We start from the raw sequence: 27,181 nt of genomic DNA, 5'->3' as shown, positions 1-27,181 counted from the left end.
AACTACCAATTACAGTCTCCCATATTTGAATACTGGGCCCTGATTGGTCACCCCAGACTTCGGGCAGGAAATGGATTCACAACGGAGCTTTGCCAGACCCAAATCGCAGAGGGCAATTTTCTTTTGCACTGGCAGATTTGTCTGCTCCCAGGCTAATTAGGGTCAATCCTGTCTTTGATCTAATCTTTTATCCCCCTCTCTCTCTCTCCCTCTCTTTTCTCTCTCCCCCTATCTCTCCCCAGAAGGGATCCCTAACATAACCATGGACTCCAACTCCATGACGATGCCCATGTCAGACCCGGGTGCCTGGGCTACAGCCATGAGCAACCTGGGCATGGCTCCCGCCATGAACATGAATGGACAGCCTGTCATGCCAGGTAAGGTACCAACCACACGACCCTACAACTGAACCACACTGCTTTCTTTACGCTGGACTGCATCTTGACATCATGACGTCACAGAGACACTTGGGTATTGAATTAAAGGTTATTTAACGTCACGTCACCAACAGTGTTGCAATGCTGAATTGGAACGTGGTTGCACTCTATTTTAATGACTTGACGCGCAAGTCGCTTAACACCTACACTACAGGTCACACAATGGACAATTGATATAGCCTGGTATCCAGCCTGCTTCGCTACATTCGGCGGACTTTTTTTTCTCTCTCCGCTTCTCAGTCTGGAAAGCCTCCCATTGGGAGGTTATGCAGAACTACACTGGAACTACATATGTTACGTTGGGCAACGTCGTTGCTGATTGGATGTTGTTCAAACGAATGACGAATCACAACGATCACACTGTTTTTTTGGTCCCGCCCCGCACCACAGACCAATCAGAAGCCCCAGGTTCGATTCGAAGCTTTTGGCATGTCCCGCCTCCCTTGGAGATAGGAGGCTTTCCAGACTGAGAAGCGAAGAGAGAAAATAAAGACCGCCGAACGTAGCGAAGCAGGCTGGATCCCAGGCTACAATTGATATGCATCTAGACTCATTCCTATGTTAATCCACCTGGTGTGAGTCGGGAGCCTGTGTAAACTTTGTTGAGGTTTGAATTTAAAGTAGTTTTAAATCTATGCGCGTGCTCCTGGTCAAATAGGTTCCTGCACGGCGTGCAAGGCCGTCCCATGAGCAATGCAACCCTGGTCACCAGGCTTTCCCTTTACTGCTCAGTGCTTTGATCCAGTCTAGAGTCTGCCTGCTGAATCTGTTAATATGCATAGACTAGATCAGGGGTCTCCAACACGGGGTCCTGGACCCTAGAGCGTCCTCAGAATTACTACAGGGGGGCTGCCAAATCCTTGTGTGATTGGAAGGTTTATTTATTTTATTTTTTTCTTTAACCACTTCAAGCCTATAGCATCCCTATTCTGAGGGGAACATTAGCCAAAAATAGCAGATCTACAAGCTCACAACGCCTCGTAGATCTGCTATTTTCGGCGAAGAGGTTTGATGTAGAAGGGGAAAAAAGCAGACCAAGTACTGAGCCAAAGGTGAAGCTTACTATGTATTTGACGGTTTAAGTGGATGTCTGGAAATACACATTGAATCCAACTTGCAGTGCTGACAAACACACCTATAATGAAGCTATCTATGAAATCTATGAAAAGGTTTAATCTGTAGCACAATCTTATACAATATGTTGTGGGGGTCCCTGCTTCATCTTTCTCTCAGCTAAGGGGTCCTTGGCTAGACCCCTGGACTAGATGTTCAGGCCGATGCTTTTGCATCATTGTGTACTGATGAGTTAGCCTGGTAAACCCTCCCTCCGGAAATCTCATTTGTAATTTATTTTGGAAATGAGATTTTCCGGAGGGAGGGGCTTTACCAGGCTACTGATGAGTATGTGATATAATATGTCAGAGGAGGCCATTCATGTGGGTCCATCAGCTGCTGGAAGCTGTCAGGTCAGCAGAAAGAGGAGTATGGAGGTATATCAGGTTCTCTTCATGGACTTCTTTGGAGATTTACTGTAGTGTGTGTTGAGCTAATTCACCCAACTCAGCTTATCTTGTCATCATCGGTACATCTGAACGTGACATGATATTGTTTTGCACACTGATTCTGTGGTTTTGTATTGGAGATTACTGGAGGCTACACCACAAAATGATCCTCTTCAGCCCCCCTGAGTTTACGGTGTAAACAAAGTCTATTTAGAGTCCTGGACCTTGCTTACTGTAAATCGCTCTGGATTAAGAGGACGGATTTCCCCTCAGTAATTCCAGCATCATCTTTTTACCTCGTTAAAGGTGAGTGAGTAATTGTTCAGTAGAAAGGGCTTATATTATATCCTCCAAAGTTTTATTAGCCTTTCGTTGTGAGGTTAAACTTTGTAAACCTCTTATTCTCATTACTCATGAGAGTAGGCTATTACTTTAACGTTCAGGGGATCCATCGCGTGAGGGATTCACTTGCCAAAATAAGCTGATCTACAAGTTGTTATGGCTGTGCGTTCCGACACGTTGTAAGCTTGTAGATCAGCTCATTTTGAGTGGTGATGGTGTTTTTTGGTCTGACGATGGATGTTTCCAGTTACCTTTTATGGTCTCAAATGGGGCGTGGAACAATGCTAATGATTTCCATGGGAGCGTGCCTATGACTTAGAAACAAACATGAGATACTGTACACCTGTGATCTGCACAAATCAAGGCTCTGCACTCCCTTTTTTCTTTGTTTTGTTTTGACGGGACACTACATTGATAGGTATTGTTCATTAATATGCAATGTAAATACACCAGATTTAGCAGAGATGCTAATTCACATCCGTAGTCCCCACAAAAAAAAATAAAAAACAAGCAGACAATAGAGTACATTACATTACACTACACAGGGAAAACAAACCATAAATACAAAAACAGAGGTACAAAACAGGTACAAAAGGTGAATCGCCTTTCAGAATTGACGTATGCAATATACACGATATTTACGACCAGGTTATACACAAGATGTACGTCCTGACCAGGTTAGTGAATGAGTACATGTTCAGTAAGGTTTGTCTTTGACTGCAGTGCAGAGTTTTGCTGTAGAGAACTCTGCTTCTGGGGACTTGTAGGGTGATATTGTACATTCCCATGTTAGGCTGCGTCGGCCATTAGTAGTGACTGTATTGAAATGAACAGGCTGAGCTGTGTCAGCGGGATGGAGTTCTGACTCTATTATCAGTCTGAGGACTGGAGAATCACACACACACACACACACACACACACACACACACACACACACACACACACACACACACACACACACACACACACACACACACACACACACACACACACTCACACATCCATAAGATGGCAGACAGAGGCTGATTAGACCGACACTCGTCTGGGTTTCTGACAAGATGGCAGTGGCCATGTGGCCTCATCCCTTAAGGCTACGCTAGCTTCTAAATGAAAAAAGTAAATCGAAACTTGTTCTGCAGAACTCTCCAATGAGGCATGATAACCTCCCTTCCATCCAGTCACTCAATCTCTTCCCCTCTCTCTCCTTTTTGGAGTGGGCAGGTAAAGACAGCAGTGGATGGTTGTAAATGCAGGCTCTCTCAGCTACAAGTGGAGCTGATATCTCTGGCTCCTGGCAGCACTTGATGTTCAGCTCTCACCCTCCACCTCTGGCTCGAACCGTGAACCCACCGTGTAGGCATGTAAAGATGTATCGTAAATTGATTAAAATCAATTCAAACTGGTGACGATTTAAATCTATTTAATAAAAAAAATTGCGCGATGCAAACAGCAGAGGGCACAATCGAGATAAGACAAAAGAAAAAGAAAATACAGGATATTTGTAAGAGTAAAAATAGTTTTCAGTCATTTGCTACTGTATTGAAAAGAGGATAACAGAAAACACAGCATTGTAAAGAAAATATGAAAAAAAAAACATTTAACTCTTGAGCGTACAAATGGAATCAAATGACTCCATTTGACTCCATGTCTACACTCTTAGAGCTACAGACCAATAAGAGTAGCCTGCATTTGGTTCCTAAAGATAATTTGGCTGGGGACCGCCTGGAACCCCCTCAGGGACCCTTGGGGGTCCCCGGACCCCACTTTAAGAACCACTGCTCTAACTCACCCCATATTCAAGCTGTTAGGCTGCGACTGTAACATCCACTACGGTGCAGATGAATTAAGACATGAGGTCTCTCTTTAGATGTGTATAATTCCTCATCCTTGAGAGGAAACTGAACACCGCTCCATCCAGACCCATGCCGTTCCACCGACGTTGGTTTAATAACATTGCGTTTAATGGTTCAGAACCAAGAGGGGAGATTAATGAAAAACACTGAGGCTTCGTTGCTCAGGTTTATTATTTATCCAAGCTCATTACAAGCTCAGGAAGCATTTACCATGAAGCAGGAGGTTCACAACTCAACTTACCACCATTCCACTCTGCAGTCACTTCACTCTCCATCTATGTGTGCTGACATGATGCTTTTACACTCTCTGTCCTTAACATTATGATCTTCTCTTTGTTCTTTTTATGAATCTCGTTAGTTGATGTGTGTGTGTGTGTGTGTGTGTGTGTGTGTGTGTGTGTGTGTGTGTGTGTGTGTGTGTGTCAGAACATAACCAATGGATAACTTCCAGTACTGGCTAATAAGCCTTATATGCCTTTATACATTATAATTGCCCTCTACAACAAAAATAAATAATTAAAAACACCTTAAATATTGTATTTATTTTAGAAATAGTTAAAGGTAGGGTAAGTGATTTACTTTGGTTAAAATAAGTGTTAAATAGCTCTATATTCTGATTGTACTCATTGCTATAGAGTGTTTGTTCAGTAAAAGGAGTCTCCCATGTCTCTCCAGCTCTTTATTGAACAGAAAAAGCATTTTCCGTGCTCTCTCCTGATTGGCTTACATTTTGTCACCTACCTGAAAATGTACTATATTCTGTTTACTAAAGAGCTGGAGAGACCCCTGTGACCGAACAAATGCTCTGAAGCAATGATTACTATCAGAATATAGTACTTCAACCTTTTTAACAGAAACCCCCCTCCCTCCAAAAAATCACTTACCCTACCTTTAATCTTTAACTCAATTGCTCATATTGACCTTAGGAAGTATTAAGTTGGTTTTTAGTCAGCACATGCACTCCATACATTCCATAGGGCTGCACCACACATGGACAAATTACATCATCAATTTGCGACGGGAGCGGTCCCTATTGAGTGAAAGACACAAAACTATTTCTAACATAAATCAAATATTTAAGTTTTTTTTTATTTCTAATTGTATTTGTAGAGGGCAATTATAATGTATTAAGGCATACAGTATAAGGCTTATTAGCCAGGGATCATTTTAAGAACTAGAACTTGTGACAGGCCATCTTATACACAATGATAACTAAAAGTTAATAAATAGATGTGTGGTGGTGGGTTAACTGCATACTGACAGAACTGTGTGTGTAATCAAATGTTGCAGGCAGGTGTAGATAGAAATGCTTGGGTAATCATGTTGTGCAGGCTACGTCCTTGACTGTTGTACACGGAGGACATTTAGTTCGTTAAAACCATAAAAATATGAATATTATCTGGAGACAGACCGTCATACTCCTTTTCCAAGAGAGATAAAACAAGAGCTCTTTCATAGAGCAGGCGCTCAAGGTCTCTTAGATAAGACACACTGTGTTGCCAAGCCTTAAGGCAGAGGGTCTTCAAAGTTTTTCAGGCCAAGGACACCTTAGCTGAGAGAGAGATGAACCAGGGACCTCCACTACATATTGGATTCATGTTATTTTCATTGTCATTTAACGACTTCAAAACCCTCAATACTTTGTAAACTTGACCTTTGGCTCGGTACTTGGTCTGCTCTTTCCCCCCCCCCCTGTACACCAAACCTCTTCGCCGGAAATAGCTGAGCTTGTAGATCTGCTATTTTGGGCTAATGTTCTCCCATGAATAGGAACGCTATAGGGTTCAAGTGGTCAATGTAAACATTTAAAAATAAAGTCCCTATCACCACACAAAGATGTGGCGGCCCCCATGCAGTATCTCTGAGGACCCCCTAGGGGTCCTGGACCCCTTGTCCAAGTGTTCAAGGTGTCTCACATGCCCCGCCTGTCCTTCACTTTCAACATGGGTAAAAGTATTCTTAGGGTGGGGGTAGATTCATTATTATTATGTGGGCTACAGTCCAATATTGTAAATTATTTGCTAAATAATTTGTCAGGCCTAGATATTATCGCTGGCGGGCACGCTCTGTCCCACGGGCGGCCTGTTGCCTACCGCTGCCCTAGCACATGGATGCTGGGGTTCACATTCACGTGAAGTCTACAAGGGCTTAGGGCTTGTCCCACTGTCAAATTGTCAAGTGCATGAGGGCCAGTGTTGCCAGATGGGAAATATTTTAATTATCGTACCAGAGGCTTAAAATGATCTGAAAGAAAACTATCATACACAGCCAGAAAAGATATATCATAGGTGTAAATAAGTAATTTCACCCAAATAAGTGCGTAAACAACCTAGTTTGAGACAAAAACAAATGCAAAAACGCATCACATATGCTGTGTGGAAGCAGGCAACTTCTTGGACCTTACACAAATAAAAGTATGAAACTGGACTGGAATTTGGTAAATTAACACACTTTTTTTGGTGAAATTTCGAAATGATCGTACATTTGGGCATTTTTTAAACTATTGATTCAATAATGGGACCCCCAATCTACAGTACACTATTGTATCATGTGTAGTAGACTGTGACTTTTGAATGAAGAATAAATGACTTATTGTTAACCCTAACCCACTGAATATCTCTGATTACACCTGTCCCATCGGATCAAATGCAGCTTGCCTAATGAGAACACTAAATAAATCAAATCAACGTAACAACTGGGATAAAACTAAAAGTAACATTTGCAAATACATTTGCTAAATATTTGGGAACACTGCTCAGAGTAGCCAGCACTGGAGTGAGTCTTGAATCCTGGGACAGAGGAGGAGATGACTGCTGGAGCACAAAGCATCTGCAATCCTGTCAAATGAATGTACACACACACACACACACACACACACACACACACACACGCACAGGGACACTCGCGCACACACACACACACACACACACATGCACATCGGGCTTGTAATGTTTTCGTGTGTGCGTGCGTGATGACTGACAGAAAATTCTGCAGTTGGGACTTTCTGACAGCGAGAGATGGATACTATATATTTCATGATAGGATCACACACACACACACACACACACACACACACACACACACACACACACACACACACACACACACACACACACACACACACACACACACACACACACACACACAGGAGTGTGACTGTAACAGCCAGGAGCTTTCACCATCATTTTTTTTTTCTAATAATAAAACTTGTATTCCCCTCCCTGTGCTCCGATTTATGGGTAGCTTCAAACGTAACGACCTTGAGCAAACCTCCAAGAAACAGATTGTTGAACATCCAACGAGAACAGAGAAGAAAAGAGAAGATGGAGGAGAGAGTGAGAATGCAGGGAGGGAATGTAGAACCACACAAACAGAGGACACAGGTGTTACGTTGTCTTGTGTGGGTGGACATAGAAGCTTCACGTTTGATGTGTTTTTTCTGAATTGGATCCTTGTCATTCTTGTCTCTGGAGAATTCTCACCTCTGACTGAAAACCGATCTGTTTAAAATTCTCTCATACCCGCCTGTTGTTTACTTACACTGTACACGCATCCTCACGGCTCCTCGATCTGCTTCCAATTAAGCTTCTATTCACAATGAACGTTTAATAAACATTTCACATCCAGTCACAAAGTATCAGTGTATACACATGAATGAGCAGGAAATCCTGTATTTGAGCAGCAGATGCATGATTGTGGTATAAAAAAAAAAAAAAGAGTGGGTAATTTCTCAAACAGCAGGAGGAGAATGACAAGAGCGAGAGTCAGTCAGATAAAGCTGGTTAAATATGCATGTTGTTTGTCAGATGATTTATTCATGAGAAGCTGTGTGTATTCTGTTGTTTTCTAGGTTGCTTGTGTGTCACTGGTATTGACAGAGGAATCAGCCAGAGAATAAAACACTATGTAAAATAGAACATGAGCTTTGGGTTAAACCGGTAGAAGACTCTATAGCTGTAAAGTTGTGCTGCGTTCCCAGCAGCCAGATATCGCTGTGGTATTCTTCTCCTCATGAACGTTTCTCTGCCACCTTCCAGATTTTGACCCCAACAGCCTCGGCATGATGACTGGCATCGCCCCCATGAACCCCATGCTGCCCGGCCTGGGCATGGTGGGCCCGCCCCTCTCCCAGGACGTGCCAATCATCAAGGAGATCATCCACTGCAAGAGCTGCACCCTCTTCCCCTCCAACCCCAGTAGGTTTACATTTATATTGCTTTAGAATACTGTTCCTCTGAAAAGACTTGTTATTCTCTGACATTACACCTTTTGACTTTTAGATGAATAGAGAGAGAGAGGCAGGGTTCATAAATAGAAAGAGCAGGTAAGGATTAAAAAGCACATGTTTGTAACTGGAAGTGTGACCTGTTGAACTCTCTGTCTATCTGTCTGAAAGGTTCTTTACATTTTGTCTGTGTCGGGGGGAAACCTCATGTCCAAAACTGTTACTTTTCAGGATTCAAATGCAAAAGTAGCAGATCTGCAAGCTCAAAACGCGGCGCGTTTTGAGCTTGTAGATACTTGCGTGTGCTCAAGTAGGGCGTTCATTTACGAAAAAACACAAAAAGTTAAAATATGGAAATAAGAAGTTTCTGCCCCGACAGTAGGCCTGACCTCGACTAAGTCGAATAGTCGACTGGTTAGTCGCGGGAGGTCCGAGTCGACTGCGTGTCTCTTAGTTGAATCTAGTCGAGAAAAAAAAAAAATATATATATATATATATATATATATTTTTTTTTTTTAAAGGGACAAAAATGTTTTTAATTGTTTTTTGGCCAAGTCTACACCTGCAACCACACGTAACTTCCACTTTATTCTTCTTACTCCTCGTCTTTGTATTGGTATTGTTTGTGTTGGAGCGCCTCAGTGCGGCTGCAGAGTTCATGTGCAACCTCTTCCAGAGAGAGATAGAGACACTAGAAACTCTGCTGGAGACACAAAACAAACTGTGTAGACTTGGCCCTTTGAAATAAAATGTATTTTGGCAAAAAAAATTAGTCGACTGCCAGTCGACTATTGGCAATTAGTCGCCAATTAGATTCGACTAAACAAATCCTTAGTCGGGGACAGGCCTACCCGACAGTAACAATTTCAACAAAAAACACCTTGGCGGGAGTGTTGTGCTGGGTTGTGTCTGCACTGTGTTATAAATAAATAGAAAGAGCAGGTAAGGATTAAAAAGCACATGTTTGTAACTGGAAGTGTGACCTGTTGAACTCTCTGTCTATCTGTCTGAAAGGTTCTTTACATTTTGTCTGTGTCGGGGGGAAACCTCATGTCCAAAACTGTTACTTTTCAGGATTCAAATGCAAAAGTAGCAGATCTGCAAGCTCAAAACGCGGCGCGTTTTGAGCTTGTAGATACTTGCGTGTGCTCAAGTAGGGCGTTCATTTACGAAAAAACACAAAAAGTTAAAATATGGAAATAAGAAGTTTCTGCCCCGACAGTAGGCCTGACCTCGACTAAGTCGAATAGTCGACTGGTTAGTCGCGGGAGGTCCGAGTCGACTGCGTGTCTCTTAGTTGAATCTAGTCGAGAAAAAAAAAATATATATATATATATATATATATATATTTTTTTTTTTTAAAGGGACAAAAATGTTTTTAATTGTTTTTTGGCCAAGTCTACACCTGCAACCACACGTAACTTCCACTTTATTCTTCTTACTCCTCGTCTTTGTATTGGTATTGTTTGTGTTGGAGCGCCTCAGTGCGGCTGCAGAGTTCATGTGCAACCTCTTCCAGAGAGAGATAGAGACACTAGAAACTCTGCTGGAGACACAAAACAAACTGTGTAGACTTGGCCCTTTGAAATAAAATGTATTTTGGCAAAAAAAATTAGTCGACTGCCAGTCGACTATTGGCAATTAGTCGCCAATTAGATTCGACTAAACAAATCCTTAGTCGGGGACAGGCCTACCCGACAGTAACAATTTCAACAAAAAACACCTTGGCGGGAGTGTTGTGCTGGGTTGTGTCTGCACTGTGTTATTGCGCCATGATCCTTGGCATCCCCAATAAGAGTTCCTCAGCGGGTTGGAGCGTCCCGGTTCCAGCAGGTCAGGGATTGTAAAAAGGTGTTTAGTCAGTCTAGGTGATGACGGATGGGTTTGTGTAGCAGAGCAGTGTAATGGCCACAGAGACGGCAGTCCTCAGGGACACATCTATTTCTGCGGACTGGCTCCCAGCCAGGGACTCTGTGTGTCCCACATCGCTCCATCCCATAACTCTGTACCATGGGAATGCAGGGTGTCCTGAGGACAGACCTCTCAGGTCTTTGTTTGTTTGTTTGTTTGTTTATTTGGATCCCCATTAGCTACTACCTTAGCAGCAGCTATTCTTCCTGGGGTCCACACAGAAATAAATTACATTACATTACATTACATTACATTACATTACATTACATTATATTACATTACATAACATGAAAACATTTTACATCACAGTATCAAAAAATAATGTACACTTAAAATACAACCAAAATGGAAAATATGAATCAATCTTGATTTTATGGTGTCGTAGCCTTAATTATAAATGTAACATCTTAATAATACATCAAAAACCAAATTCAAACACATTCAGGTTACAGATGTAGTTACACTATGTAAAAACAGTGTTGTTGTTAGCCATTATCCAAAAGCAGATTCCATAAGATATTTCTTTAATTTATTTTTAAAATCAGATTTACTTGTTGCCTGTGTGAGTTGTGATGGAAGACTTTGCAGCTCTTTCATTGCTCTATACATTACTGTGTGTTGCATTGCATTCGTCAACTCTCTAACTACAACCACAGATCTGTTTAGCTCAGTTTATTTAGACCCACTGACATTATAGGTGATTTTAAAGAGCCCATAAACAGGAAATGCCTTGTTTTGGGCATTTCGTGCTGAGAGCAGTTTTTGTGTCACCTCACCTGATGACACACTCAGGTGAGAATTATTTCATTGCCTTCAATGGTCTGACAAAAACATAATACATAATACTGTACGTGCGGCCTAATCATACTGGGTTAGGGTACTTTCTGTTTACGGGGTCTTTAACTATAACCACAGATCTATTGGGTCAGTCTGTTTAACTACAACCAAAAATAAAATGGATAAAAAAGTTCAGTATATTTCTTTCAGGTAGCTTAACAGTGCCACCCGCCCAGCCACAGTAGTAGTATTTCATCCTACTGTGAGGTCAAACACATAACAGTGCGTCCTGCGTTCTCCTGTCTCTCCATGTTTGACAGACCTTCCACCTCCGGGTTTCAGAGAGCGCCCACCAGGCTGTAAGACGGTGTTCGTGGGCGGCCTGCCGGAGAACGCCACAGAACAGCTGATCGTGGAGGTGTTTGGACAGTGTGGAGAAATCATCGCCATCCGCAGGAGCAAGAAGAACTTCTGTCACATCCGCTTCGCAGAGGAGTTCACCGTGGACAAGGCTCTCTTCCTGTCTGGTGAGACATTCTAACCAAGAAAAAAAGTTTTTCAGTTTTTATTACATTTTTATATATATATATTTTTTTTACTTTTTCCACACAGAACCAGGAGATAACATGCATACAAACTGGCTCAATAGCACCCCGTGCCAAACAGGACAATGTGGTATTGCAGGTGAAAGTGCTTTATAAGCCAGAGAGAAGTTAGTTGGAATGAGTATACAGTATCTGAGGCTTGATTTAGGCTCAAACCTTTTGAAAAACGTTTGAGGGACATAAACAATATGATATTAACACATTCCACGCCAGAGTTTAATATCATAATGTACTCACCAGTGCCAGCAATTTATTGTTGTTTTTTAGTCGCCACAGACCTCGCTAAATACCTTAAGATCGCGCGTTAAACTGTTTGTAGACACACAGGGTAGCTGTGTGAGTGGCCCAGAGAAGACCGTTTCGATCGGCGACATTCCATTTAGCAGTAGGCGCGGTTTATGTTAAACAGCGTTCAGCGAGGAGAAAAAAAAGTCAGAGATAATGGCGGATTAGGGGAAGATTTAGAGCGACGGCGGGTGGGAACGAAAATCTCCGGATACGGATATTTCCATATCCGGGTGTGCTACAATGAAATGTGTCACTGCGAGGGAGGCCTACAATGAAATGTGAACCTGCGAGAAAAAAAAAAAAGACCACTTCGCGTAGATCTACGCGACTGGCACGCTGCGCAATTATTTAGGTTCGCGTAGATCTACGCGATTGGCACGCAATGTGTTAAACATTATTTATTTTTTTTAAATTCATGGTGTAGATCCTTTAACTTATTTTACCTACAAGCTCAAGGAAGATCTAGATCTTTACTGCCAAATTTACAAATGCTTTCACACTTTATGTCAGAGCAGATACCCTCTGTTAAAGGTAGGGTAAGTGATATTGTTTTGTTAAAATAAGTGTTAAATATCTCTATTTATATTTTTTTATAAAATGCATGTCCATCATCATCCCTATTTTAGGCACAAAAGAAGAAGAAAAAATTCAACCGGCACTCACTTACTTATACAGTAGATGGCCTGCCTCTGAAAGAGGCTAGCCGTAGATGTCATCCATGGCCATGATAGCTTCCAGCTTCCTCGCTGTTCTCACGTTAACCACCCCCTCCATCCCATCCACTGACGCCCCAACAATGGAGCCAGCCTTCCTCAGCAGCCTGTTCAGGTTGTTGGTGTTCCCAGTGCTCCTTTGTTGACCTGGCATCCTAGAGTTTGTATAGTTTCAATGTACAGATTATTTTTGTTTTGATATTATACCGTTTAGACTGAACGCACGCACGCACGCGTAGAAAATCCACACTGCAGGTTCCTTCTTTTAAATAGTTTTTTTTGTCTACACCTGGCCGAAGTCGTGGCCAAGGCTATGTTTTGACTTCCCGGATTGTAGTAAAAAGCAGTCTCTCTAATATGACCCCAGCTGATGGTTTCTTATCTTATCTCCATTTCCCAGCAGCCTCCAGAATCCCACACGTCTTAAATCTCAAAGTAATGGTTCAGATATCAGAGTTTTGTAGCTTTCTCCATTAACAATACTGACTCTGTACACCCCCAACCAACCCCATAGAAACACAGAGGCCAGCATACGTGCACACACACACACACACACACGCACACGCACACGCACACGCACACTCACACTCACACTCACACCAGCAGAGCAAGCAACAATATTGATGCAAGTTGAAACTCTGGGCAGCACTGAAGTGTGTGTGTGTGTGTGTGTGTGTGTGTGTGTGTGTGTGTGCGTGTACCTGCTACCTGCTCTACCTGCTCTCTTTTTAACCTCTTCTTGTCTCTCCTCTGCAGGCTACCGCATCCGGTTGGGCTCCAGCACGGACAAGAAGGACTCGGGTCGCCTCCACGTGGACTTTGCTCAGGCCAGGGATGACCTGTATGAGTGGGAGTGTCATCAGCGCCTGCTGGCCAGAGAGGAGAGACACCGACGCAAGATGGAGCAGGACCGCTTCCGTCCGCCCTCCCCACCACCCATCATCCACTACTCTGAACACGAATGTAGCCAGCTGGGAGACAAGATCAAAGGTACCGTATATACAGTCACCAGTTAGTCAAACCGCAATCTAATAATCTATCGAACAGCCTAACCCACAGGCCAGGATAGTGGTCTGGCTCTGTGCGTGCGTGCGTTCAGTCTAAACGGTATAATATCAAAACAAAAATAATCTGTACATTGAAACTATACAAACTATAGGTTGCCAGGTCAACAAATGAACCTGGCACCTGTCTAAATTACATGCTATCTAAATTACATTTTAACCCTCGCACAAGACTGCTTAAAGTAATACTAGGTAACGTTTTCAACAAAACTAAAGTTAAATTGTATATCTTTTGTGAGTGGCGAAAGTTTCACAACACCCAATCCATGAATTTCACCCCCGGAAGCCTTTTATTTATATATTTTCTATTGAACGCTGTCAGGGGGGACTTTCCCGGGAAAATGACGTCATCTGTGTTTGGCCAGGAACTACTGCAACGGTTTCCTGTTTGGCCAGGAACTACCGCGCTAATAACAAAAAGGAACCTCACCCTGATTTTAAGAGAATGTAGGATTGGAAGATCGAAAAAGAACAGAAAAAGAAAGCACAGCTCATGGTAACTAATGCTCCACTGGCTAAGAGAAACGATCCGCAGATAGTATAAAACAATTAAAAGAACGCTTTTTGAAACGCTTCCGGCTTCCGGTGAAAACAAATGGAATTCTGGGTAATCGAGGACTACGGAAATTGTATGCAGTGACGGTAGTGACCAGCAGAGGTTGCTAAAAATCGTTATTTGTGAATCTGCATTGTACAACTTTAAGGTTAGGTTAAGTGCTATGGGCTTAAGGTAGAATCTGAAGAAGTGAGTCTTCAGATTACGACGGGAAATTGGGAGTGAGTCTGCAGTTCTAAGTGCAATGGGGAGTTTGTTCCACAGTTTGGGAGCCAGAAGAAGAGTCTGGGACGTGTGGAGCGTTGTCTCGGATGTTTTAGGGAAAATTCAGACAGCTTCCCTGTGTTAGCTGATCTGAGTGAGCGGGAGGGGTTGTATGGTCGGATCAGGCTTTGAAGATATGGGGGTGCCATGCCTTTGGTTGCTTTGTACCTGTGCTCTCTCTGCTGTTGTTGAGGAAGTATTTACAGTGATCAGTATTTCCATTTGGCCAAATTAGGCATTTATTCACAAACTGCTCATGTAGTAACTTACTAATGAGAGCTCTTATTATGTGTGTTGTTTTTACTACGTTCACACATTTTAACCCCTGACTCTTGGGGCGGCAGTGGCTCAGGGGTAGAGTGGCCGGTAGAGCGGCCGGATGGGAACCGAGAGGTTCCCGGTTCCATCCCGGGCTCCCCCAGAGTTAGTGCCGAAGTGTCCTTGAGCAAGACGCTGAATTATGCCGAATTGCTCCCGATGAGCAGGTTGGTGCCTTGCATGGTTTCCTCCGCCATCGGTGTATGTATGAATGTGTGTGTGAATGGGTGAATGTAATGCACAATCTATGTTAAGCGCTTTGGATAAAAGCGCTATATAAATGCACCATTTACCATTTTACCATTTACCTTTGCTTTTTTCTAAATCCCTTACCTCCTCTCCTCTCGGGTCAGATGACGGTGCATTTCCCGAGGCGGTGCGGGTGCTGTTGACCTGGGTGGAGAGAGGCGAGGTGAACCGGCGCAACGCCAACAACTTCTACTCCATGATCCAGTCCTCCAACAGCCACATCCGCCGGCTGATGGGGGAGAAGACTCAGCATGAGAAGGAGATGGAGGAAGCCAAAGAGAAGCTGAAGACCGCCCTGTCCGGGATACTGGCTCAGTGTGAGTGGACGACAACACCACACGCTGTGAATGCATTATGTACATCATTTTGTGTATTTTCCACTGTACAGTGATAGTTTCATGAATATTCAAACGGGTCATTCCAGAATTGGAGGACATTTGGGCTTTCAAATTTTTGAAAAATTAACCTTCTATTTGACACATTTCTGTTATATATTCATCAATAATAGGTACTAAACTATCAAAAGCTTGATTGGCTCAGCTCAGGCATCAAAGATATTTTTTTTATTACATGTTTTATTTATTGTTTGCTATACCTGGCGCAACCCTGTTACCAACACTCAGGAACCTGCAAAAAGTGCATTAATGTATTTTTTTAATATAATTCCTTTACCATTTGGTTAAAGAAGTAACATTCTCTCTGAATAAACATTTGATTTCAGATATGAATTTATTTCAATTAGTTTAAGCAACTTTTGAAATCTATCTTGCACAACTTTTCAATTGTGGCATGTTTCACTTTACTAATTTAAGTATTAATTTTCAAATATTTGCTCTAACCCATTATGCATATAATTACTTAAACTCTTTAAAGGACAATAGGTCAAACCCTTATGCGTTGAGAAAGACATTTATGTTAATATTTGATTAAAATGTTAATGGTAACAGGGTTGAAATTACAGTAACAGGGTTGAATAGCTACATTAATTCTGATTATAGATTATTTTCAACGTGACAAATAAATGCTCAAGACCACATAATTAGTCTTTTAATAACTTTTAATAACAGAAAATGAAATATTATTTGAATAACTTTTAATATGTTTCACATGAGGATTGTTGGTAAGTAGTGTGGAAATGGAAAATGGACCAGGATGCAGCAGAGCTGTTCCAGAAAATCAGGGTTTTATTTTGCAAACAGGAGACCTTTTATACCTGATCACCAGCTAACTTGAGGGAAGACTCTAACTAAGTAGTTCCACTTAGACACAGGTGGCATTGATCACACCTCAATTAGACCTAACCTGTCAAGCCTATTAAGTTAAAGGACATAACCATTTACCATAATCATGTGTACAATGCAGACAATAACACATACTGTGTTAATGTTAATAAATTAACAAAGTATTTCCTTCTGTGAAATTAATAATACAACCAGAAAATCAATATAACCAGGAAATCACATGACAACTTAAGGGGGATGAACACTCCTTCTTAAATGGTTATGTCCAGGGATTTAAGTCTGTAGACAAAGAATAGTGAAAGTGAATAGTGAAAACATGAGCAAGAGGAATCCAAACCTTCCCCTTGCAAACATTACACAATCAATGACCTCATACCTGAATATGAATGTGATTACATGTTTGGAATTTTGGGACTGGAGAAATGAGCCTCCATGATGTTTTTCACCCCTTCTCCCTTTGGCTCACACATAACCTTGAAAAATAATAAGGTTTTTCTTGCCACAAAAATGCTTAATAGTGAACTGGTATGGTTGGAGGGCTATAGACTATGCCTGGAGGATGCAGGCATTCTGATGTTGCATCGAGCTAGTGCATCCACCTTAGGGCTCAGTGGTCAGTCAGCAGCTTGAACTCCCTCCCCAGCAAGTAGTAGCGTAGTAGTAGTAGAATGATGACCTCTCCAATCTCGTCCTTGGTACGACTGCCTGGACGCATCCATCACTTGTACAGCCCCTTCAGTCAGATCTCTCTGACAGTCTCCTCTGCTGGAACAATGGTGCTGCAGAACCTCTGTCGATAAGTCTCTTCAGTAGCATTGTATTTGTTTGGTACTGCTGTTTTGATAGCTTCATATGACTCTGACTGTTGTTGTTCATCCATGCCAGCATATGCTTCAAGGGCCCGTCTGGTCAATAAAGTGACAACTGGGGCAACCCATTTTCCCTGCCTCCACCCCCATGCACTCAAACCGCACAGAGAAGCTCTCAGCATCCTCACCTTCTCTGATGTCTGGGATTCTCAGTTCTGAAACATGAGAGGCTGAAGTTCGGTTAGGTGGATTATCAGGTCTCTGATCCAGTGGCATGGGCTGTCGTGATGTCTCTGTGTCCATTGCACCAGCAGCTGTTTGGACTTGGTTACGGCCAGAACAAAATTTATTCAGTCCGTTTAGAACGACACATAAAGTTCCTCATCTCTTCCATGAAGCTAGTATCAACAGGTGGTGCCATTGGTGTACTCACTGTAGCCTCTTTTGGTCGCACCACTGGTCCTTAATCACTTGGTTTGGCGGCTACCAGAGAACAGTCAGATGGATCGGGAACAGAGATGACAACCCCTTTAACTGGAGGCCCCAACTCCATGCTCCCCTCACGCCAAACACTTTCTTGACTCCCCAGTTCAACTGGGTTCAGCCTGGTAGCTCAGCCTCTTCCACGGCCACCTGGCATCATGGTCTACTTCACAGTTGTCAAATTCATAAAGGCATACCATCCCACCACTGCCACCAAACAACTATAACTCATTTGGACTACATGGTTAAAATAAAATGAAGCAATATAGTCTGTAAAATTCAATAATGTTTAAAATACGTAGATTAACCTAAATTATAGTTTAGATTATGTAATGTTTTTAATTTAACCATAAATAATAGTGTTTTAATTCTATTAATGCAACCCTGTTAATGTTGTACAAGCCTGTTACTCTAATCACAGTAACAGGGCTGCAAGTAACAGGATTGCAAATCTATGCTAATGTTAGCTTTTTCTCAGGAATAGAAGCTAGCTGTTTAGATAGCTGTTAGGATTTACCAAGAGGACAAACTCACATAAGTACATAAGTACAGATCTTTTTGTCAAGTATTTATCTTATTCTGGAAATATGCATAACAGGGTTGCGTGAGGTAGGTTGAGACATTCAAGCAAGGCTGACAATGTTATAAAAATATGAATAATAGAAGAGAGGAGATACCTTTGCTCTACCCATGCTGTTAGGAAAGTGTTTGATGATGTCACTTCTAGTGTGTCATGTGACTCACACTTTTCTTCTTCTTTTACCATGCTAAAAAGGTTAAGGTAACAGGGTTGCATGCAAGTTGTGGGACACAGGTTCCTTGCATAATAATACTTATTTAAAATATTATGTTAATTAAAAAATATGTTTGCACATCTACAAGCGACATCTATGAACAAAATAATGCAAAAGAAAGTAGATTTAGATGTCATTTTAACAGTTTTATCTGAGATTCAATTTGGTCACCAAGGGGGTGGGACAAGAGAAAAGTAGCATTTTAGGGGTACTACAGACTTATTTGGTATTTTTTTAAAATATGTTCAAACATTTTTTTCTCTATGTTGATTTAGATTTGGTCTCAGGACAAGTCAAAGTTACACGACAACTGCATTATTTAGTATTTTGTAAATGGATTATTTGACATTTCTTGGGTGGGACGTAAAATGTCCTCCAATTCTGGAATGACCCAAACATTAAACACACAATACACACGATAGGAAGTGTTTAGGGCTGTTCATTATAGTCATTGTTTGGCCATTAGATATTGACATGGCAAGCACATAGACACATTGCCTAATGGAAACAGCAACTCTCAGACTGAATCAACGAAAGCCAAGGAGTACAAAGTAACAATAATATTAGATTGAGTGGAAGTCAAGCGGATGTTTGTTTGTTAACCTTTAAGGATATTAGGCTTTGGTCGTTTATTTCCTTGTTCTTCTGTGGAAGAGGGTTAAAGGTAAGTTCATTTCATTGTCAGTACACACATGGTTATGTCTGGCGGTGTTCAGCTGTGCATTGACCTTACAGAAAGGTTTGTTTTCCAGCGTGAGGACCATCTCTCTAGGGATTCAGTGTCTTGTTTATTTTCCATCTTTCCCGAGACATTTAAAGATGCTGGACCCGCTTCTCCCTGCATGCTCTTTAGTTTATTGACACACCAGTCTGGTCCTGTGAAAGGTCGTTGAAAAGTAAAGTAAAAATCAATAATGCAGCTTTGATGACATAACAGACCTCATCTATTGCCCTGACTCACCCTTGAAGGCTTTGGTTTTTACACCTCTTGTGTTAGGCCACTATACAGCAGTCTGTGTCTAGGTGGCAGTGCACCTGGGTTCAGTTTGACGCCCTCAGATTGTCCCTATCTGTCTGTCTCATCTACCCAGTTTGTCACCCATGGACACTCTGTCTCTGAAAGGACAAATCCATATGTCCCTCCTAACAGCCACCCTGTCACCTGCTTCCTCTGCCAGTTCAACTAACCTGAACCATGATCTAGCTTTGCCCATTTAGTCAATAGTAGTAATACACACCATGAGATCACATGAAACAACATTAATCACTGGACAGAGTTGTTCAATGTTAAATTTGATTGATTGATTGATGTACTTTATTTAGTAAGACATGAGAACATCAGTACATGGAAGTACAAATTCACAATACAAGGTCTACTAAACTGGGAGACTCATTAAGCACTGAGCTTGTTTTAGATGAGATCCCCATGCACACAAATCATGATGACATATAAGAGACAGACAGATATACACACTACTATACAGAACGTCATACAATCAGCTTACAGGTTACTGGTATGAAGAGTGAAAGAAAATTTACAAGAGAAGAAAAAGAAAGGGGGGGGTAGGGGGGTAGGTTAAGACTTAGACAGGGGCCATTTTCGAATTGCAGCCTCCTGAAGGTGTATCTTTTGGGCAGTTTTGAAAGTGAGTAGGGTTTTACACTCCTTTACTCCTTTTGGTAGGGCATTCCACATTTTTGATGACTAGCATGAGAACGAGTTCATTCCCTTTGTTGAGCCAAATCTGGGTTGAACATGATTTTGTGGAGCTGCCTCTGGTGTTATGATCATGGACTTCATTAACATTAAATGTAGATGTACAGTATGCAAAGTGTAAACTATGAAGAGCAGCTGCTTTGTGCTACTTGGGCTCATGATACCAGTTAACTAATTGAGTGCCAGAATTAATTAATTAAGTCAGCCAGTGCCAGCGTTTCTGAGCATTTGTACTAACCTTTCAAGAGCCACAGAATATTTAGTTCCAGGACGATCGACACAAAGAATGTCGCAAAAGACGGAGGAGTGTCTCTGCTTCCATCATAAATCCTTTAACTTTCGGATGGGGCTGGATTTGTTGTGATCATGTTATTTCCCGGTATACTCTTCTCTGGAAGTCATAGGATCACTCATAGGTTGGCGAAGAGCGCCATCTAGCGTAAACACTGAAAACACTGTCTTGACGTGTTACACGTCATTGGCACTGTGGGCTTTGGAAAACATTTACGTGTTACACATTGGCACCGAATGAGTTAATAATGAAACGTACCACCAACCAAAAGCAGCACGCATGCTCGCCCATGATTTTGATTTGATTAGATTTTGATAAAAGATATAAATATAATCACGATATGACTTAAACCCAGGATAAAGCGTAATGAAACATTTCCAATTTGGTCCTGTGGACAGGCCCATTCCTGAGCATGTCCACAACCCTGCACCCTCTTTTCTCTTCTGTCTTCCCCATCGATCTACTCTGTCAAATTAAAGGACCCTGGGAAGGCACTATTGATCCATGTACCGTTCACTTTCACCACTCCACGCACGCACGCACGCACGCACGCACACACACACACACACACACACACACACACACACACACACACACACGTTGGACCAAGGCCAAAGCTCTGGCGGTCTTATTGATTCCCTTGTGTACATGAGATCCTCTGAGATACAAAGGTCTCTCCCTCTCACTCTCTTTCTTTGCATGATCCTCTGAATCTGCCTAGAATACCACAGGATAGACCAGTGGTTCTCAACCTTTCTCTCCCCCCCCCCCCCCCCCCGGGGATCCCCACACAATGGGGGGGTGGGGGGCGGTTCCCAGATGACAGTGAAGTGACAATATAAGGACTTTTAATACCAAAAAAAATAGCCAAATTGTCCATGTCAAATAACATATGAAAGATTGTGGAAAATAGCCGATCTACAAGCTATACACAATATTTATCTATGGTCCCCAGTTCAAATATGATTAATTTTGGGGGCGTCACGGTCTGAAAAGGTTGAGAACCACTGGGCTAGACAGCCGAGAGGGGTACAACTGTATCAACAAGTTAGGATCTGAAAGACAGAAGTCTATGTGCTGAAACCACAATTTACATCTCACAGTTTAGGCAACTGTCAGATGCTCTTACAGTATCTGTGTGACTTACACGTGCAAGATCAGAGTAAATGGTATGACAGGGTAAATGGTCACGCAAATATGGGTCAGGCAAGTAAGTTTAGCTGCTCACAGCAATGTGCCTTTTAGTCTCGCGTAGGCAGACGATCAGAGATATCCACCTACTTACACGTCTGGGGAAATCTAAATGCAATAGTATATGGGCTGGAAGAGCAGCGAGTATGGCTGATAACAAACCTACGCCCACTGCTTTGAAGAAGAAAACAATTCATCACCATCCCAATATGAAGTGTTTGCCTTGATTCTGCAAGGCTGTTATTTATAGGTTTTTTTTCTCCTTATTTTCCAAGTGATTTCCCCCCAGTTTTAACCCCTATACTTTGAATGTAGATGTCTCCAGAGCCCAGACATATCAGTAGGCAGAGATCTCCAATTTGCCTTATAGCAAAGCACTTAAATTACTGCTGCTGCAGTGGAGCAGTCCATGACTAGAAGACAAGAGTTGTCTCTGGGCAGCCTCCGGCTCTGAATGTGTTTCAGCTCCAGCTCTGAATGTGTTCGAATGGGTATGAATGTGAAAACAGGCTGTACACTGAAGCGGAAGCACTCACACCTGAACAAACCTCCCCTCCATTAAACCTAGGTTAAATCAATAGCCAAGGAGCTGCGTGTCTATGCTGAACCAGAAGCCCATCGTACACTGCCTGTTCAAGGCGGCAATGTTGTCATTTTCAGAGACTAGACACTGAGATGTTCTTGGCTGTATCAGAATGATTGATCTGAGCCGAAATCGCCATTTCCAGGTTGCAGTACAAGTGGCCGCTGTACATTGGTTCTCTGTGTAGTTAAATGTGTTGAAGTGTTGATCATTTAAGTTCAGGAATCTCTATGGGAACTGAGTGACCCCCAATCATCATAAGGTGATGCCTTGGCATCAGATGGTAAGTAGAAGACACAAGCTAACACACACACACACACACACACACACACACACACACACACACACACACACACACACACACACACACACACACACACACACACACACACACACACACACACACGTACACGTACACGTACATGCACACACAGTTCTATGCGTCCGTGGCTGACTCCACTTTTTCCTCCTCTGCTCCCTCCTCTACTCCTTCCTGTCCTCTTCCTCTCTCTTTCTCTCTCTTCCTTCCTCTCTCTCTTCCTCCCTCTCTCTCTCTCTTTCTCTCTCCTGTCCCTGGATGGTCTCTCTGTCCTTCCCTGCATCCTGCCACAGTTGAACAGATTGTGTCTGTATTCCAAGCTGCTTCCAAACAAAAGGCATGGGACCATTTCTCCAAAGCGCAGCGCAAGAACCTGGACATGTGGCGCAAGCAAGCCGAGGTTGGTATACTCTCTGCTTCTATTGTGTTCGTTCCTCTGGTTAATGTGGTTCATTAGACATTATGGGACTGTTGCTGGTCTTAATTCTCAGTGGCTCATCTCTGGGTGTGTGTGCTCTCTTCTACTGTCCTTCATTCACCATTTAGTTTGACCACTTCAGTTAAACCTACAGTTTAATAGCAAAAGGCTAAACAACACACACAAAAAAAGAGGTAGACATCAGACATGAAGCTAAGTAAGTAAGTATTAGGTTAGTCCAAGTCTCTCTCTCTCTAGTAGTTCTCCTGTGTCTTTCTTTTCTCTGGAAAAGTGTGTGTTTGCGTGCGTGTGTGTTCTTCATCTCAGTATTTGACTCACCTGCCGTTCCCTGCCATTCTCTTCTGGGCTTTAACCAAATTCACAGCCAGCAGACACAACAGGTAAGACGGAAAGAGCTAGGGGAATTAGCTGAAAAAAAAAGAAGAGAGCCAGTAGACGCAGCAATACGATCCAATACCCTGTCTGCAATGGCTACACTTTGAAAAGTCACAAACACCAGGCTTCTGTTTTACCAGCATTGTGTTCCTTGAATCAGTGGGTATTTTCCATTACTTCTTACATAAATCACATTCCTAAGTTGTCGCTAATAGACCACCGAAGTCCTGACGTCACTGCCACTAGAGGCCGCTGTCCCCCTGGGTTGTGGCTTTATTTTTAGTGTTGATATCCCCATAGGGGAATCTTAGATCACGTCATATGTTCGGCGATTTTACTCGTATGGATATGAAGCATCGACTGAAGGTGTAAAATGTACACATTTACCCAAAGAGTAACACAATCCTTGGAGAAGGAGTGCGCTATGTGCTCCTTGGAGAAGGAGTCAACACAGCAGAGGTCATAGGTAAGTAATTATGGCTGCCCCGGGACCGCTTAGCATCAAGCAGGTGGCAGCTTTGACTCGTGTGAATCTTTGGCCCACGGGGGGAAAATAATGGATGAACATATACTAGAGAAGACAAACTGAGAGGCAGACAGACAGCAGCTGCCACCATGTCTGTTTTATCTGCTGTTTGTGTGACAACAAACCTTCTACCCAGGCTCTAGGTGTGTGTGTGTGTGTGTTTGTATTACTGTACTTGCGAGGACCAAGTATAGTGGAATTATACATTGTGAGGACCGTTTTCCTGGTCCTCACAATGCAAATGGTTGTTTTATAGTAAAAAAAAAAGAAGATTTTTAGAGATACGTTAACAATCAGAAAAACATTCAGGTTAGGACTAGACATTTAGAGGTTAGGTTTAGGGATTGGAATTAGAGTTAAACATGATTCATACTTGGTTGCGCGCCAGTGTCATGCACCGAAAAATAGCTGATCTATAAGCTCACAACGCGTCGCAGCGCGACGCGTTGTGAGCTTATAGATCTGCTGTTTTTCGGCTTTAGGCTTACGGTTGAAAATGGCAAAATATATATATATATTTTTAAATTGCATTCATAAAATGGCTGTCCTAAAGTGTTGATGTCCTCACAAGAATAGTAATACAAACGTGTGTGTGTGTGTGCGTGCGTGCGTGCATGCGTGCGCACGTGGGGCTTACAATGCCGGGGGCTGAGGTACAATAGATGGTGGCAGCAGGCAGATGGTTGTGTGAGTGTGTTTACTGTTGTTTTCCTGTCTTCTTTACTCCCTTTATCTCCCTATAGGAGCGGTTGTCCTTGCGTTGGTGTGTAGCCCGTTCATGTTCATCAGATGTGTCATGTCTCTGTGTTGTGTGTTGGCGTGTATGCATGTGTCTCCTCACGTTGTGGTTGACTTACCCTCCATTCTGCTGCTCCATTAGCTTCACAGTATAGCCTGGGATCAATACCTTTTTCAGTTTTCTGATCCGGTCTGGAGTGGAAATAACCTTTACGTCATCAGGCGGCCGGAACCCCACGACCAGAAACCTCCAGCTCCGTGCACCTCCAAAATTATTCCAATGTTTAACTCATTCACTGCCAGCAGTGGTGGAAAAAGTACTCAGATATTTTACTTAAGTAAAAGTAGCAATACTGCAATATAGAAATACTCCGTTACAAGTAAAAGTCCAGAATTAAAAAAGGTACAAAGTACAAAGGTAGGCCTATTGGTATCAAAATGTACTTAAAGTACCAAAAGTAAAAGTACTAAAATGTTTGAAAATAGCATTCGCGTTGCGAAGCTTGTAGATCTGCTATTTTCAAATAGCCTAGGTATAAAAACATGTGTCTGATTGGCTTCCTGGCACGCATAGTTTTACTGAGGTTAGTGTTAAGGCTAGGTTAATGCATAGTTTTACTGAGGTTAGGGTTAAGGCTAGGTTAATGCATAGTTTTACTGAGGTTAGGGTTGAAGGACAACTTTGTTTTTTTACAACCAAGGTTTATGTTTTAGATTTACATTTACAGTGGGTGGCTAAATATGTCTTTTTTTACACGATAACCCGGCGATTTCTTTATTATTATTTGCAGTAGCTTTTCTAAAGAAGAAAAAAGAAAATTGCTAAAACTATAGAAAGCAGTAAATGAAAGAAAAAAAAAACACCCATCTTTTATTTACTTTAATTACAAGCTAAAATATAAACCTTGGTTGTAAAAAAAAAAAAAAGTTGTCCTTTAAGGCTAGGTTTATGCATAGTTTTACTGATGTTAGGATTGAGGTTAGGTTTAGGCATAGTTTTACTGAGGTATGTTAGGTTTAGGCATAGTTTTACTGAGGTATGTTAGGTTTAGGCATAGTTTTACTGAGGTATGTTAGGTTTAGGCATAGTGGTATTTTAGGTTCAGGCATAGTTGCAAAAACGCTAGGAAGGAAGAACTGTCAATCACAGCGACTACTGGCCAATCACAGCGGGTCTCCCTAGAAAAGCGGTGGGATCCATAAGTACGCGTCAGTGAGCGGAGGAATGGAAGCAGAGAAGATTGGTATTTGACAGTCTCACTGCTGCTGAGCTTGTCCAGCTGTGTGCTGTCAGATTAAGACAGAGGTAATTGGACACAGAATAGAGAGAATTGCACATACAGAGATATGCAGAAGCCTACAGAAAAACACACATACAGAGAGACAGACATGCCTTGCTTTGTTCTGAATCAGGAACAACAAATAACAGGATACATGGAGTTTCATGTTGCCATGGTGTTTCTCATGGTATCACTATGGTTGTGGTTGTTATGAACCTGTGTTAAAGAGCCATTGCTGATATTTCCCCACAGAACGATACAATGCAGTGTATTGCTGTTTAATGTAGCTGTTTCAGCTTCCATCTGCCTTGTTTCTGTGCCAGAGGGAGAAAAAGCCCTGGGCCCCGGACCAACCATCTCCTCTTTCATCATAACCTTTATTTCAACTCGGAGTACAGTTGAGGGGCAGGCCCTCATTTTCAACGTAGCCGAGATACAGAACACTTTACTCATCTACTCTCTTTTGTTCCATCGCTGTCTGTTGAGAACATCCCATAGCACTCAGATTCACTACCAGTCTCCCTGCTTGTACATTCTGTCTGCAGACACAGGAAAGGAGAGATGACACAACTGATGTTATGTTTCTGTTGTTGTTTTTCGCCGGCACAACCCAGCTCTGTAGTCCAACCAGAGCGTCTACAAACGTCATGAGTGTCTTTAGCTGTGAGATAGATCACTAACTCTGCCCCTCTTTGGCTTGTGGTTGTGTTCCAGGAGATCAGGAACATGCACAACGAGCAGCTGATGGACATCAGACGAGAGGAGGAGATGGAGATGTCAGACGACGACATGGAAGATGCGAACGGTGCAGACAGCAAGGACTCTGAGGACTCAGGTACATGGCACACGCACACGCACACACACACACACACACACACACACACACACACACACACACACACACACACACACACACACACACACATACATACTTTGGACACCTCTGTCATAATACATGCCATGCATGCATAAAAAAGTATATTGAAAGGAGCCACCTTCCAGAGTCTGCTGAGTTGATACAGAACATTTCTACAGAGAAACGGACACCCTAAAGACACCTGTGCGTGTGCGTGTGTCGCGTGTGTGTGTTATGTTAACATTGGGTACAGGAATTGATCAAGAGAGATGGGCTTCTGTAGTCAGCTACTTGATGAAGCTTTCTGATCAATACTCCCCTCATCCAAAACCTCCCTCCTGCCGGGAGAAACACACACACACACTCTCACACTCGCATGCACACAGCAGGAGATGCATTAGCACCACTGATGGGCTACTGTATGTCTAAACCGT

The 27,181-nt window shown here is 42.4% G+C and overlaps 1 protein-coding gene across 1 annotated transcript in view; it reads left to right on the top strand.

The window, feature by feature from the left end:
• Positions 1–242: 242 nt before the first annotated feature.
• The window catches only part of LOC308076475 (ecto-NOX disulfide-thiol exchanger 2-like), a gene marked incomplete at its 3' end in the record, with an annotated part of 36,325 nt that continues 9,386 nt past the window's right edge, over positions 243–27,181 (top strand). Inside the window, exons 1-7 of the mRNA XM_080416780.1 lie at positions 243–377; positions 8,172–8,330; positions 11,368–11,574; positions 13,410–13,643; positions 15,209–15,421; positions 22,827–22,933; positions 26,606–26,726. Of these exons, the coding sequence (XP_080272906.1) occupies positions 263–377; positions 8,172–8,330; positions 11,368–11,574; positions 13,410–13,643; positions 15,209–15,421; positions 22,827–22,933; positions 26,606–26,726 (1,156 nt within the window). The 5' untranslated portion in view covers positions 243–262. The remainder of the gene's footprint in view (positions 378–8,171; positions 8,331–11,367; positions 11,575–13,409; positions 13,644–15,208; positions 15,422–22,826; positions 22,934–26,605; positions 26,727–27,181) is intronic.

Source organism: Gymnoscopelus braueri, assembly GCF_963280865.1.
Source record: "Gymnoscopelus braueri genome assembly, chromosome: 20".
Lineage (NCBI taxonomy): Eukaryota > Metazoa > Chordata > Actinopteri > Myctophiformes > Myctophidae > Gymnoscopelus > Gymnoscopelus braueri.
The sequence above is the reverse complement of the archived record's forward strand: the minus strand, read 5'-3'. Positions and strand labels throughout refer to the sequence as shown.